General features: G+C 44.2%; 1 protein-coding gene across 5 annotated transcripts in view; it reads left to right on the forward strand.

Annotated features, from left to right (window-relative positions):
- NUP153 (nucleoporin 153) overlaps window positions 1-15,974 on the forward strand; it is an 88,334-nt gene that overhangs the window by 65,979 nt on the left and 6,381 nt on the right. For 4 of the 5 annotated variants that reach the window (XM_047860265.1, XM_047860264.1, XM_047860263.1 and 1 more), the window contains 5 exons: window positions 1,797-2,426; window positions 6,964-7,158; window positions 10,474-11,358; window positions 14,573-14,929; window positions 15,593-15,865. In XM_047860265.1, coding sequence (XP_047716221.1) covers window positions 1,797-2,426; window positions 6,964-7,158; window positions 10,474-11,358; window positions 14,573-14,929; window positions 15,593-15,865 — 2,340 coding nt within the window. Of the gene's footprint in view, window positions 1-1,796; window positions 2,427-6,963; window positions 7,159-10,473; window positions 11,359-11,732; window positions 12,182-14,572; window positions 14,930-15,592; window positions 15,866-15,974 lie in introns of those variants that run through there. The other variant, XM_047860267.1, reaches the window with a different exon arrangement.

The raw sequence follows: 15,974 nt of genomic DNA on the forward strand, positions 1-15,974 counted from the left end.
GTGCCATGAGCTGGAAAAACAGGTCACTGAGTTTATTGGCATGTGTAAAACAAAGGTTAATTGGTCCAAAGTAAAGGATTGGAAGGTCATTCCCGTGGATACAAGTTGGAGTGAATCGATTCGGTTCAATGACAGCAGTTCCGGTAGTGCGGAGACTTTTTTGGTTCCTGTTATTCCATGGTTCTGTGCAAATACCTTAATTGTCTGAGTACACCTTTAGTGGTTACCAAAAGGGGACCCTTACAGTGTGAAAGGTTCTGTGATTATATTGGAGAACTGTTGGAGGCAGTGTGTCTGCGTTAGGGTTTGGTGACTTTCCATGGGCAGGTCTTTGAGTAGCATGAGCTCATGCTCCTCGAGGGTGGGCTGGGTCTTCATTTCTGTGATTTCTAGACCTTGCCAGATGGTTTGGTTCTTCTCTGTTGGAATTTACATCATGTTTCTCATTGAACTGTTACCATTTTAAAGTCCTGTATGAACTTAGTATAATTAAGACCAGTCCTTACAACTCCGTTGTACTTTGGAGGGACGTCTGTCCAATATGCATACCTACTCAGCTCAGCTGGGTGTACTGAAAGTAGAGGATACCACAACAGTGGGTTATAAGTGGACAGAATTCAAAGATTATCGACGTTTAAGACATTTGGCATAGCCAGGAGAACACCTGAAGGAGAAAATAGATGCGGGAGGAAGGCTGTGAATATACTGCAGATCTGTATTGCAGCAAGAGTGTAGCAAAACCTAGATGCCCGAGGGGTGTGTCAGTAAATTACGACAGATCAAAGCCTCAAGTTAGATATTGGTTGAATTATAGTAAGTAGAAATTCCTAGAGGAAGAAGGTGATACACTATAAACAATACATCTTTTGTAGGATTTTAACTAGGTCTGAGTGTCACTTATTGATTATGTGATTAATAAAAACTGCTGGGACACCTGGGTGGCTCAGTTGGTTAAACATCCGACTCTTGATTTCAGCGCAGGTTATGATCCCAGGGTTGTGGGTTCGAGCCTTGCATCAGGCCTTGTGGTGATGATGCGGAACCTGCTTGGTATTCTCTCTCTCTGCCCCTACCCAATTCCTGCTCTCTCTCTCTCTCTCTCTCTCAAAATAAATAAACTTAAAGAAACAAATGGAAAACAAAACAAAACAAAACAAAACGGCTGCTGGGGCACCTGGGTGGCTCAGTCACTTGAACGTCTGACTTTGGCTCAGGTCATGATCTCACGGTTTGTGGGTTCGAACCCTGCATCTGACTCTGCTGACAGCTGGGGGCCTGGAGCCTCCTTCAGATTTTGTGTCTCCCTCTCTCTCTGCCCCTCCTCTGCTCATGCTCTGTCTCTCTCTGTCTCTCAAAAATGAATACATGTTGGGGCGCCTGGGTGGCTCAGTCGGTTGAGGATCTGACTCTTGGTTTCGGCTCAGGTCATGATCTCATGGTTCGTGAGTTCAAGCCCCACATCAGGCTCCGTGCTGACAGCATGGAGCCTGCCTGGGATTCTCTCTTTCCCTCTCTCTCTGCCCCTCCTCTGCTCTGTCTCTCAAAATAAACTTAAAAAAAAAAAATTTTTTTTTAACGAATACATGTTAAAAAATTTTTTTAAATATTGCTTAGGTGAAAACTCTACTTTTAAGTAGCTCATGTTGGGATTTAGGAACTCTGCAATAAATGTGTGTAAATACATGTTCTCCCAGTAATAGCATTTCAGTTAATGTTCTGATTAGAGAGCTTCTCTCTCTGTCTCTCTGTCTCTCTCTCTTTTTTCTTTTTAACTTACACTCTTTTCCCTATTACAGGTTTCACATCACCAAAGGCAGATTCTCTTGCTGCTCAGCCTACTACCACAAGCCCAGTAGTTTATACAAGACCAGCAATAAGTAGTTTTTCTTCTGGGGGAGTTGGGTTTGGAGAAAGTGTAAAATCTGGGTCACCTGGATCGTCGTCGTGGCAGTGTGATACTTGTCTGCTCCAGAACAAAGCTACAGACGGCAAGTGCATAGCCTGTCAGGCAACAAAATTGCCAGCAAAAGATACTGCTAAACAAACTGGAATCGGGGCACCAAGCAAAAGTGACAAGTCAACTCTCTCTACATCAGGGACGGGTTTTGGAGACAGATTTAAACCAGCAGTCGGGACCTGGGATTGTGACACCTGTTTAGTGCAAAACAAACCCGAAGCGATGAAATGCGTAGCTTGTGAGACACCGAAACCCGGAACTGGTGTGAAGCGAGTCCTTACGCTGCCAGTGGCTGCGGCGAGCGCTGTGCCCGTGGCCGCCGCACCTCCCACCTGCACTGTGACCACGGGCGCCGTAGGATTCGCAGATAAATTTAAAAGGCCCCTGGGATCTTGGGAGTGTCCAGTATGCTGTGTTTCTAATAATGGAGAAGACAGTAAATGTGTGTCCTGTGTGTCTGAGAAGCCAGGTACGTGTATGGCTGTTTGAGATCATTTTGTTGGTTATTTTAGTAGAACACTTAAACTTCTCTGCTAAGAACAGCCTTAATATTTTTAATGTTTCAGGATGAGCATTTCCTCCTACGTCTTAATTTTTCTAAGCTGTCTGAGGCAAAATGACTTACCCGGGACTGGATCTGTGTGTTCTCTCAGGATAGCCCAGTGTATACGTATACCTCTTTTTTGTGTACACTTTATCAGAAACTTTGCTTCTCATGATCATTTTCAAAGCTGACTAATACAGATGCTGAAGGAACTTAGAAGGGGCAGTCTTTCTCCACCGTTATCCAGAACAAAATGTCACTTTGTCTCTTTTCCTTGAAGTACAAGTGAGGATGACAGATGGTCATTCCCAGAGAAGGTTTCACTAAGCGGTAGACAGTCTTGCCTTTTGAAACAGCTGTGGCTGAATATTAATGCGGAGACCTATACCTGTATGCCAGCTGCCAGAGGTGTTGCAAGGATAGTCAATTACGGAGTCACTAATGAAAACATTCTAACTTGACAGCAAGAAGAAGGGAGTTAGGCTTGAGTTTTTCCTGTTTCTCTGTTCAAATTTGAAAAAGTTACTGAAGAGTCCCATCTGGAAATGACTCCTTAATATTTTTGTAATCTCATATAATTATTTGGTACCGATGTGTAGTAACATGGGTATTAAATAAAAACTGTTATGGGGCGCCTGGGAGGCGCAGTCGGTTAAGCGTCCGACTTCAGCCAGGTCACGATCTCGCGGTCCGTGAGTTCGAGCCCCGCGTCAGGCTCTGGGCTGATGGCTCAGAGCCTGGAGCCTGTTTCGGATTCTGTGTCTCCCTCTCTCTCTGCCCCTCCCCCGTTCATGCTCTGTCTCTCTCTGTCCCAAAAATAAATAAACGTTGAAAAAAACTGTTATGGATATCCTGGGAATTACACTTCCTTTTTTATTGCATTATTCATGGATGTGTAGTCTTCTGTCTGCAGTGGAGAGCTCCGGGTTTGTTAGCCTGTACCCCATGTTTGAAGACAAGAGGTGAGCCGTATCTCTAATTCTTACTGGACATCTCCAGAGGAGTAAGATTTCAGAGGCTTCGTTCTGAAATAACTTTCTCCTTCCCGCTGGCATACCTCTTCCTCCTCTTAAAAAAAACAAAAAAACGAAAAACAAAAACAGGCCCTTGATCATGCAAGAAACCAAAATTAATTGAGTTGATTGGGAGAATAAAACTGAGTTAGGAAGTAAATTGTTACAAATAAAGCTCATATATTTATTACATAAATCTGACATCATCCCGTCAATGATGAACCATCATTTTAAGCAGAGGAGTGATGTAGTTAAATTTGTATTTTTGACACATTGCCTGGTGGCTTTTTGGAGGGTCGATTTGAAGGCAGTGAAATTTGGAGACCAGAGGACAGATGGGAGGTTGTAGCGGTAATACATACAGGCCCAGAGAACAGTGATATGTGCTGGTGCGGTCAGGTTGGGCGTAGAATACGGCGTAGCTGAAGACATGGTGATTTGAAGCTGTGCAGCCCATGCTCACATATACGTGAGGACTCGGGATGTCCTGTAACGGATACTCGGGGCTGGAAACACAAATATGAGAGTCATCAGGCTACAGTTTTCAAATAAGCCATGGGAGCAGAGGCAATGTAAAGGGAGGGAGGGAGGGGGTAGAGGAGATGGCCTAAACCTGTACTCCGCCATCTTAAGGGAGTGGCAGGAACAAAGCTTTGGAACGGTTCATTTTAAAGGAGGAACCAGTGAGGAAAACCAAAATCTACTTGGCACCGGTTGCTTTGCAGCAGGATGGATTGCAGGGAACGAGAGCAGAGGTCTCGGTGAGAAGGCTCTTGTTCAAACAAGAGGTGAGGGCCGCTTGGCATAGAGTGGCGGTGGTGGGCTCAGCAGAAGGGGATGAGATAGATAGAAACATGTGAGGCAGGAGGAGATGTGAGCCACGCTAACCAGGTAGAGGGTGGCCCTACAGCTGAGAAGGGGACCGCAGGTACAGGTCAGGAAACCGTCCAAGTAGATGAGACTCAAGAGGAGGACAGTGGACCAAAGATGGAACCTCTGAGAGTGGTTTTATTGGCAAGGTGGAAGACAGCATAGCGGTGGAACAGAGACCAGTGGCTGGGAGGGGCGACAGTCAGAGAACGTGTGGAAACGGGAGGCGCCAGATGGATGGCTCTGCTCCTAACACACAGGCTTCTTGATCGCTTTGTGGAGCCACCTTCCCATGCCCCCCCCCCCCCGCCCGCCCGCCCGCCCCCCATGCTCCCTACAAACTTCTAGTTCTGTCTCAGAATTGAAACGTCACGTCTGTGAATCCCTTCTGCTGCCCCTTAGTCACTTCCTTCCTTCTTCATGTATCACTTTCCTTTTTGGTGATGGGATTACTGTGTGTGTGTGTTTACTTGCCCCCTTCTTAGACCGTTAGCACTTTTAGAAGGTAAGCAGCATTTCAGTTGTCTTTATGTCCTTAGAACCTTAATAAATGTCTGTTAAATACTAATGCCATGAACACAGTAGATGGTGGTGAGTCGAAATGCAAAGTGGATGATAGAACACTTCTGTGCAAAACTGATCATTTCAAAGGCAGAGACCTGTGCTTTGAAATCTTAAAATTAGTGTGGTCTGTGGCTGTGTATTTTATGTGTTAGGATATATATCTTATGTATGTATGTATGTATGTGTGTATATATATACACATATATATATAAATGTGAAAATTTTTTTAATGTTTATTTTTGAGACAGTGTGAGCGAGGGGAGGCACAGAGAGAGAGGGAGATACAGGATCCAAAGCATGCTCCAGGCTCTGTGCTGACAGCTCAGAGGCTCGAACTCACCAACTGAGAAATCATGACCTGAGTTGAACTCAGATGTTTAATCTACTGAGCCACCCAGGTGCCTCTTATATGTTCGTTTAAAATGTTGTGCTGTTTGAAGAAATCTGACAAAAATTCCTTTTTTTTTTCTATTTTTTAAAAAATTTATATCCAAGTTAGCATATAGTGCAATAATGCTTTCAGGAGTAGAATCCAGTGATTCATCCCCTGCATATAACACCCAGTGCTCATCCCAACAAGTGTCCTCCTTAATGCCCCTTGCCTATTTAGCCCATCCCCCTACCCACAGCTCCTCCAGCAACCCTCAGTTTGTTCTCCGTATTTAAGAGTCTCTTATGTTTGTCTCCCTCCCTGTTTTTATCTTGTTTTGTTTCCCTGCCCTAATGTTCATCTGCTTCGTATCTTAAATTCCACATATGAGTGAAGTCATATATTTGTCTTACTGCCTAATTTCGCTTAGCATAATACACTCTAGTTCCATCCACATTATTGTAGATGGCAAGATTTCATTCTTTTTGATTGCCGAGTGTATGTGTATACACACACACACACACACACACACACACACCCCACATCTTTATCCATTCCTCTGTCAATGGGCATTTGGGCTTTTTCCATACTTTGGCTATTGTTTGACAAATATTCTTAGGGACATTTTATTTTTTTGACTTTTAAAAAAAATTTTTTTACTGCTTATTTTTGAGAGAGAGAGAGACACAGAGTGCAAGTGGGAGAGGAGCAGAGAGAGAGGGAGACACAGAATACGAAGCAGGCTCCAGGCTCTGAGCTGTCAGCACAGAGCCCCACTCGGGACTTGAACTCACAAACTGTGAGATCTTGACCTGAGCTGAAGTCGGACCCTCAACCGACTGAGCCACCCAGGCGCCCCAGTGTGTTTATTTTTGAGAGAGAGAGAGGCAGACAGACAGACAGACAGACAAACAGAATGTGAGCAGGGGAGGGGCAGAGAGAGAGAGAGGGAGACACAGAATCCGAAGCAGGCTCCAGGCTCTGAGCTGTCAGCACAGAGCCCGATGTAGGGCTTGAACCCACAAACTATGAGATCATGACTTGAGCCAAAGTCAAACACTTAATTGACTGAGCCCCCCGGGAGCTCCAAGAACATTTTAGTTTTTTAGGTTCTGATTTGTGGTCCTGATAATTTTTTTTAAACCATGATTATTCAGACCTCAGATTAAGAAGAGAGTGGTCACTAGGCCGGGTGAGCGTAAGCTGCTTGTTTATAAGATTAAAAGAAATCTGAGATGTCTGTACTGTTTTTAACAATGTGAAGTTTATATTTCTGGCATTTTATCTGTCTTAATAGGAAACACTAATTGAACACTTAGACTTAGTGGTGTCTTTTTCTTTTTTTTTAATTTTTTTTTTTTTTAACGTTTATTTATTTTTGAGACAGAGAGAGACAGAGCATGAACGGGGGAGGGGCAGAGAGAGAGGGAGACACAGAATCGAAAACAGGCTCCAGGCTCTGAGCCATCAGCCCAGAGCCTGACGTGGGGCTCGAACTCCCAGACCGCGAGATCGTGACCTGGCTGAAGTCGGACGCTTAATCGACTGAGCCACCCAGGCGCCCCAGTGGTGTCTTAAGATATTGACATAACATGACATAACATGGACTGGAAATTTTATGTGTTTCCTCATTTTTTTTTTTTAGGAAGTTCAGTACCTGCTTCAAGTAGCAGCCCCGTCCCTGCCTCTCTGTCTTCTGGAAGCTGCCTTGGGTTAGACAAGTTCAAGAAACCAGAGGGAAGCTGGGACTGTGAAGTGTGCCTAGTGCAAAATAAAGCCGACTCTACCAAATGCATAGCATGCGAAAGTGCAAAGCCAGGCACAAAGTCTGAGTTCAAAGGTAAGGCCTGGGTGAAGTGCCTCCTTGTATCATCATTTTATTTATTAATGTTTGTTTATTTTTTTTTTTTTTAATTTTTTTTTTTTTCAACGTTTATTCATTTTTGGGACAGAGAGAGACAGAGCCTGAACGGGGGAGGGGCAGAGAGAGAGGGAGACACAGAATCGGAAACAGGCTCCAGGCTCTGAGCCATCAGCCCAGAGCCTGACGCGGGGCTCGAACTCACGGACCGCGAGATCGTGACCTGGCTGAAGTCGGACGCCTAACCGACTGCGCCACCTAGGCGCCCCATTGTTTATTTATTTTTAAGAAGAGAGAGACAGAGCATGAGCAGGGGAGGAGAGAGAGGGAGACACAGAATCTGAAACAGGCTCCAGGCTCTGAGCTGTCCGTACAGAGCCTGATGCGGGGCTCGAACTCAGAGACCGTGAGATCATGACCTGAGCTGAAGTCGGATGCTCAACTGACTGAGCCACCCAGGCACCCCTCGTATCATCATTTTAAAGTGAAATATTTGCAAACAGCTTTAGTTTAAAAATTGTTCCTTCTCTTACTGAAAATGCATGTAAAATAAGGTATTGTTTTGGACATTTTGACCTCACATCTGTGTCCGAGTTACTGTAAAGTTAGATTATTAGACTGGCCAGCAGTGAGGTATCTTCTCTGCAGCTGGGTGAGGAACTTCTCTCTTGTGTAGTTGAATCTGAGAGAGTTTCAGTTACTTGTTTTTCATTGTTAACCAGTTTGGCATCTAGATGAATTTCCTCTTATCTGGGAATTTACACCCCTAGAGCCTTATTGTAAGTACTCTGGATGTGGGATTTGGTTTCCCAGGGTATGTCCCAGAAAAAGAGCTCTCTTCATATTTTGTTCTGTAAATATAAAGGAGGAACCTCTGAAAATAATTTATGCTAAGACTGTCTATGGAGGTCAAATTTTTTGTCTTCGTAGTCATTAATGATTTATTTCATACTTCACATGAGGTACATTTCAGTCAAAATCTTGATAAAAGCTGGGAAAGAGAAGAGATTTTAGATCTGAAGGAACAGTCAGGGAGAGGGGAGAAAGAGTTTAATCCGTAAGGGAATAGGCCTCGAAGGTTAGTCTGTGAGGGCATTAAAAAAGAATGCCAAGCTTTATCTGCTCGGAACCATTCTGTGGACTAGTGGCTTTCAAACTTTTTAACTGGAAACCAATCATTAAACTTTTACATTGTGACCCCCTCTCATGCACAGGGTGTTTGTATGATTGAAAAGAAGTTTTACAAGTCAATTCTTACTCTTTAGTATGTTTAAGTCACCCTGTTTCTCTTCTTTTTTCATTTAGAAGAAAATTACTGGTTATAACCCATAAAATTGCATGACAGTGAGTCACAACTGGTTTGAAAAACACTGCATTTGGGTGTGGTAGAAGATCCCTACTTCCAGCCCACTTGAGGTCGTTAACCTCGTGGTCCTTTTCCCATGTTCTCTACCTGCAGCACAGTAATCAGCTTCCCTTTAAATCTGTCCCTTTGAGGCAGAGGTGATAATGAGTTAATTGTCTTCAGCACCTTCATTTTTAACTTCCTGTCTAAAGAAGTATCGCTTAAGGTATTTAGAGACCTTGTGGATAGGCCGCTCTCTCCTGAGATTCTGATAATTTTCAGTTACGTTTCTTAGCAAAAGAAGGGGATGTATCATCATTAAAGAGGGGAAGGTCTACAGGTCTGAGGGCTTGTAAAGTTTGGCTGTCATTGGTCTTATTTATACGTGGGTAAGCAGAAGGAGGGGTAAATATCTTGGCACACGAATTGTATCTGTTTTGAGCTCATCAGTCAAGTACTGCGTTTCTAGTTTACTCAGCTACAAAAAAGCATTATGAAACCAAGACTTTGATCTTGTCAATATAGTGTGAGCTTCTGCTTATGCAGTTCTTCTGGTTCTTTGATGCTAAAGTCTTTTTAAAAATTTTTGATTAGTAGTCCATTTACAAGATTTCAAACTCCAGTTATGACAGGATTCACAGAGAAAAGTTTATCTCTTGTCCCCATTGGTTCATTTTCCATCCTTCCTCCCCTACCAACAGTAATAACTGTGGTTAGTTCCTTACAACTTTTCCATAGTTTATTTATGCACATGATAAGCAAATTCTATATATTTTTATTTCTGTCTGTTTTAGAAAATGTAGATCATACTGCCCTTCTGCCCCCTTGATTTTATCACAGATTAGCTTGGGCACACCTTTGTTCTTTATTCTTCATTTATAGCTGCTGGGATTGCATATGGCATTTTATGTGTCTTTGAGTTTCTTTAAAATAAAGACTTATTTAACAGAAGACCATGGGGGAGGGAAAAGGGGGGGAAAGTTACAGATAGGGAGGCAAACCATAAGAGATTCTTAAATACTGAGAACAAAGTGAGGGTTGACGGGAGCTGGGGGAGAGGGGAAAGTGGGTGATGGGCACTGAGGAGGCCACCTGTTGGGATGAGCACTGGATATTGTATGGAAACCAATTCGACGATAGATTTTATTCTATAAAAAAAATAATAAAGACTTAGGATGTGAGAGTGATCTGGCTGTGACATCTGTCACTCCGAGTGATCTCCAGGGTTGATTTGGCCCATGTGGCTGGCTAGGCTGGTGTCCCCTTCCTCCCTCACGGCTCCATGTGGGTTCCCTCCTGAAGCTGTGCACCGGGCCCAAGAGGATGACCTTGCATGACAGAGGGGGACTGACTGTTGCTCAGGCAGAAGTGTAGAAGTAGCTGCACTCCCCTCCTAGAGCCTCCAGACAAGCTCTCCAGGAGAGCTCCCTGCAGAATGTAGGGTAGTCAAGCTTCCAAGACTCCAGGCACATCCAGATGAGGTGCCGTGTGTGGCTGTCTGCCTTTCTTAAGGAAGTAAATGAATAAATTAAAAAAAAAAAAAAAAAAAAAAAGACATAGCCCTAGAATTGCTGGGTCAGAGGATTCATGTGTTTGGAAATTTTGGTAAATATTGACAGTTGCCTTCCACAAATTTCATGCTATTTTACACATCCACCTGTAATCTATAAAGTGTCTCTTTTTCCCTAGACCCCTTGCCATTACTGTCTTACCAAATTTATGTGATCTCTGCCAGTGTCCCAGGTGATAAGTGGCATGTCAGTGTGGTTGTGGGGATTGAGGTGTGATTCGTACGCTGAATACTAGGCAACTAGTTGGCGTTCACTGCCACTTCCTCACACTCTTCACCATAGGCCTTTTCGAAGTTATTCCTGTGTCTCTCTTTCTGTTTCAGGTGTACATTTTGTTTGAGAGGATAGCATTAATTCGGTGTCTTTTATATTTTGAAGGCTTTGGCACGTCTTCCCCGTCTCCGAACCCAGCTGCCTCATCCTTCAAATTTGGTCTCCCGTCATCGTCTTCTGGGCCTTCTCAGACTTTAACAAGCACTGGAGATTTTAAATTTGGAGAGCAGGGAGGCTTCAAAATAGGTGTGTCTTCAGATTCTGAGTCTCCAAACTCCATGAGTGAAGGCTTTAAATTTTCAAAACCAATAGGAGATTTTAAGTTTGGAGTTTCGTCCGAGTCCAAGCCTGAAGAAGCTAAAAAGGACAACAAGAACGATAATGGTTTTAAGTTCGGACTCTCTTCAGGTTTAAGCAATACGGCATCGTTAGCTCCGTTTCAGTTTGGGGTGTCTAATCTTGGGCAGCAAGAGAAGAAAGAGGAGCTCCCTAAATCTTCATCTACAGGCTTTAGCTTTGGTACAGGTGTCATTAACCCGGCACCTGCTGCTGCCATCACCGGGGTGACCGCTGAGAACAAGAGCAGCTTCAGCTTTGGAGCCATAGGAGCCAAGAGCGTTTCGGTGGCTCCGTTCACAGGGAAGACGTCAGAAGCAAACAAAGAAGACACGCCCGCCACCAAGGGAGGGTTCACTTTTGGTGGCACGGAGCCTGCCCCTGTGCCATCTGCCTCTTTGTTCGTTTTGGGAAGGACAGAAGAGAAACAGCAAGAGCCGGTCACTTCTACTTCTCTGGTGTTTGGGAAGAAAGCGGACAGTGAGGAGCCCAAGTGTCAGCCAGTGTTTTCCTTTGGGAATTCAGAGCAAACCAAAGATGAGAGTTCTGCAAAGGCCACCTTTAGTTTCAGTGTGGCAAAACCATCTGAGAAGGAATCGGAACAGCCTACGAAGGCCGCGTTCGCATTTGGGTCTCAAACCAATACCACGACTGGTAAGTATTAAACACTTTTCTTTCCTTCTTTTTTTTTTTTTTTTTTTACAAGGCACCTCTGGTATCTGGACAAATGCAGCAGGTCAGGGAATGGTGTACACTGGACATAGTTGAGAGAGACCAATAAAGACTCTCTGGGAAGGAGCCTAGGATTTGCAGCGTTCACTGCTCCGAACCCTTATGATGCAATGATGTTACCTACAGATCTGATTCTGAGAAATACACCGCTGATGGAGAGCCCCCAGCATTTCCCATCTGTCCGTGTTTCTCCCTTCTGTTTGAGCTTTGACAATCAGAACTGGCATACTGCTCAGGAAAGTAGGCCTTCTTTTGTCAGCTCGTGAAATATTTTCTAACTAAATCTTTCTGTGCAGGCGTTCGTTCACAAATAGAGTTACCCAGTCATCATCAGGCGTCCAAGGAGCATAGACCACAAATAGAGTTAATCTCTGAAACAGAGGCGATTATGAAAACTAAAATCCTGAAGAGAAAATGAAGTAGCATTTTTTTAAAACTTAAACACGTGCTTGGTGAAATAAAATCGTTCTGTGGGCTGAGCAGCAGAAGAAACACAGATGATAGATTGGTGAACTGGGATTTCCCAGAGCCCATGCCGAAGTGTAGAGAGAATGGAGTCCAGCTGGTTCTCAGGCCATTGCAAGAAGAGTGCTTAGAAGAAGAGGACAGGGCAGAGGAGAGAGCAAAGCAGTGACGGAAGAGTATTTCCTCCCTGTAGAGCAAGACCCTGGCCTTAAAAATGGAAATGGCCCACTCACTGGCAAAGACCAGTGAAATTACAGGACACCAAGGCCAAAATCCTGAATGCTCTCTAAGAGAGGAAAGCTGTTTGCCACAAATAAACAAGTATCAGGTTAGCATCACACTTCTAATTTGTAACATCATATGCTTAAAACAGTGGAGCACTGTCCTCAAAGTGAAAACGGTCTTTTTATTTTCTAGAGAGAGAGCACGTGCTAGTGCGAGCACAAGCAGGGGAGGGGCAGAGAGAGAGGGAGAGAGAGAATCTTAAGCAGGCTCCATGCCCAGCCCAGAGCCCAGTGCAAGGCTTGATCTCACAACCATGAGACCATGACCTGAGCTGAGATCAACAGTCGGCCGCTCAACCGACTGAGCCACCCAGGTGCCCCGTGAAAATGGTCTTGGGTACCTGGGTGGCTCAGTCGGTTAAGCATCCGACTTCGGCTCAGGTCATCTCGCATTTCGTGATTTTGAGCCCCGTGTTGGGCTTTGCTGACAGCTCAGAGCCTGGACCCTGCTTAGGATTCTGTGTCTCCCTCTCTGCCCCTCCCCTGCTTGTGCTCTGTCTCTCTCTGTCTTTCAACAATAAATAAATGTCAAAAAAGAAAATGGTCTTGATCCTACAATTTTATATCCAGCCAAATTTGGTCGAACGTGAGGGCAAAATAGAGATGTTTTCAGGCAAACAAAAAAATAAGAATTGAACACCCATGAACACTTCTGAATAATATATTGGGAGCAAGATGAAAAATTAACCTGACCGGGGTGGGGGGGTGGGGGTGCGGGGAGAATGGAATTCAGTGAGTAGGTGTGAGCAGTTTGTGTCTATTGTCTGTTTGGAAATTCAAAACACTCTCCAAAAAAATAAAAACTAAATTATATATGATTTGGAAAGGAATAAAAATAAGATCAGGTCTAATCGGATATAATTATGGTGTTACTATACTCTTTCCATTGAAATAGACACTCTTAACCTCTCATTAACCAACTTGAAAGTGAACCAACTTGTTCCATTGTCTGTAAATCATACTAATGCCCGTTTCATATTATGGCCAGCCCTGTCCAGTAGACAGTATTGGAACTGAGACAGTATTGGAACAGTTGAAAAAAATGTCTTCAGTAAAGTGGGTGGTTTCAGGATCACCATATAAAAACCAGTAGCTTTCCTCTGAATCAGCAATAAATAGTTGGACAAATGTCACTTGTATTTTCTAACATCTTTAATTTGTGTTTTATAACAGCAACAGAACTTGTAACAGGCTAAATAATTAAAAGAACAGAAAAGACCTATTTATTAATACCTGTTCCTGAGTGAGAATAGTCTCCTGCCCAGCTCCCCCAAGATAATTTGGTTTTTTGTGTTTAGTTGAAGTGTAGTTGACACACAGCATTACTTTAGTTTCGAGTGTACAACTCAGGGATGCCCCAGCGCTGTGCATTTGCTGTGCTCACCACAAGTGTAACTGCCGTCTGTGACCACACAACACTGTTACAGTGCCGTAGACTGTCTTCCCTGCACGCTCCCTTTTATCCCGGTGACTTGCTCATTCCATAACTGGAAGCCTTGATTTCCGTTTCTTTTTCTTAACGTTTATTTGTTGTTGAGAGACAGAGACAGAACGTGAGCAGGGGAGGGGCAGAGAGAGAGGGAGACGCAGAATCCGAAGCAGCTCCAGGCTCTGAGCTGTCAGCCCAGAGCCCGACGCGGGGCTCGAACTCACAAACCGCGAGATCGAGACCTGAGCCGAAGTCGGTTGCTTAACCGACTGAGCCACCCAGGCACCCCCTTAATTTCCGTTTGTAGAGGAATTTTTGTGGAGCGTGACAAGCTAAGGTAATTTTAAAATTCACATGGAAGGGAAAATGCACAAGAAATTTTGGGGAGAAGGGCAGGCACACAAACAGGTTTACTATCAAACCAGACTGTAAAGCTACAATAATTAAAACAGTCTAGTAACAGTAGCTATAGAGGAAACAAATGCGCACATACTTAGAAATGTAGCGTGTCGTAAAGGTGGAGTCACAAATTAGCAAGTGAAGGACGCGCTGGTCAGTAAATGCTGCAGAGAGAATTGACTGCTGGTTGGAGAAATGATAATTTTGCTAACATAAATTGCAAAGTCAAGAGCACAGTTGTCTCCCACTATCCGAGCTGTTACCCGTAGTCTTCAGTTGGATGTGTTGAATTTAAGGGATATTTTTATTCTTATTAATCTGAATGCTGAGGGCTTGCCTTCTTCTGTAAGACAAACTTCAGAAGCCGTAAAAGGGAAGATGGATGTATTTGCTTACATCATAATTTAATATAGTGTGTGCATTTGCTGAATGAATTTGTATAAAAAAGTTACTGTTTCTGTTTTCTAGTGAATTTGTGGACCGTAGGCAAGGGAAAAAGGCTTTCTGTGATTCCTTGTTCTTAAAGATTTTTGTTTGCATCTTTATTTCTCTCTTACAGATCCAGGTGCAGCAAAACCAGTGTTCAGTTTCTTGAACAACAATTCTTCTAATTCAAGTGCACCGGCCACTTCGGCAGCCGGGGGCATATTCGGTAGCTCCACTGCGTCCTCCGGTGCGCCGGTGGCTGCCTTCGTGTTTGGACAGGCCAGCAACCCTGTGAGCAGCTCCGCTTTCGGGAACTCTGCGGAGGCCAGTACTTCTCAGTCTCTGCTGTTTTCTCAGGAGAGCAAACCTGCAGCCACGTCCAGCGCGGGCTCAGCGGTCACCCCGTTCGTCTTCGGTCCAGGGGCCGGCGGTAGTAATCCTGTAACCTCTGGTTTCAATTTTGGAGCTACCACCACATGCAGCTCTGCAGGTACATTTATTTACAAAAGAAAAACAGGTTGTAGTTGGATTGTTTCATCCTGTCTGCTCTTAGCAAGTAACCTGTCGCGGGTTGTCACAGAACAGCACGGGTGCAGTTAGGTCGCCTGCCCCCTAAGGTTACGGGTGTGGCAGCCGTTCACTGCGTGGCATCCCGTGCAGTCTGTGTTCGGTTTAATAGAATTAACTCTTAGGAGGGATTTTTCTGATCTCAGCGAGAGTGTAATCTTTAGATTTTCCAAGTGTTCTTTTTGAAATGTTAGGTTGTTAAGTAACCAGACACTGGGGCCTATTTCATTAGATGTAGGTCCACATTACGTATATATACATGATGACGACATTAGCTGATTTCTGCAGTGCGTTGAATATGTGGTGAAAATCAGTTATCTTCTTGGATGGATCCCTTTACCTAACAAAATTTGGCTGTGAAGGTGGGGACTCTTGGCTAATAATTCTTGTTTATATGAATTCTATATGGCTTTACTAAATAATGGGATTGTATTCTTCATTATTATTGAAAACTGGCCCTGATGGGACTTGTTCAGCAAGGTAAAGGGAAAAGAGGCTCGTGGTTTGCAGCTAAATTTTTAGACCTTTCTTAAGGATTATCTGGTTGTAGCTGTTAGGTGACGTGATTGTTTCTCTGGGTCTCTAGGATCCTCCTTCGTGTTTGGCACTGGACCTTCAGCACCGTCTGCCAGTCCAGCATTTGGTGTTAACCAAACCCCGACGTTTGGACAGAGTCAAGGTGCCAGCCAGCCGAATCCCTCAGGCTTCGGAGCCCTGTCATCTTCCGCAGCATTGTTTTCTGCCGCTTCTCAGCCCACGCCACCCACTTTTGGGACAGTGTCAAGCAGCAGCCAGCCTCCTGTGTTTGGACAACAGCCTAGTCAGTCTGCATTTGGCTCTGCAGCAGCTCCTAGTTCTAGTAAGTGTGTGCTGTTCACGTAGTTTGCATCCGTACCCAGGTGCTGGTGGCTCCCAATAGAATATGGTTTCTGAATTTTGAAGCCACGTGTGTGTCTTAGTTTTTTAAA

This window comes from Prionailurus viverrinus, chromosome B2 (genome assembly GCF_022837055.1).
Source record: "Prionailurus viverrinus isolate Anna chromosome B2, UM_Priviv_1.0, whole genome shotgun sequence".
Taxonomy (NCBI): domain Eukaryota; kingdom Metazoa; phylum Chordata; class Mammalia; order Carnivora; family Felidae; genus Prionailurus; species Prionailurus viverrinus.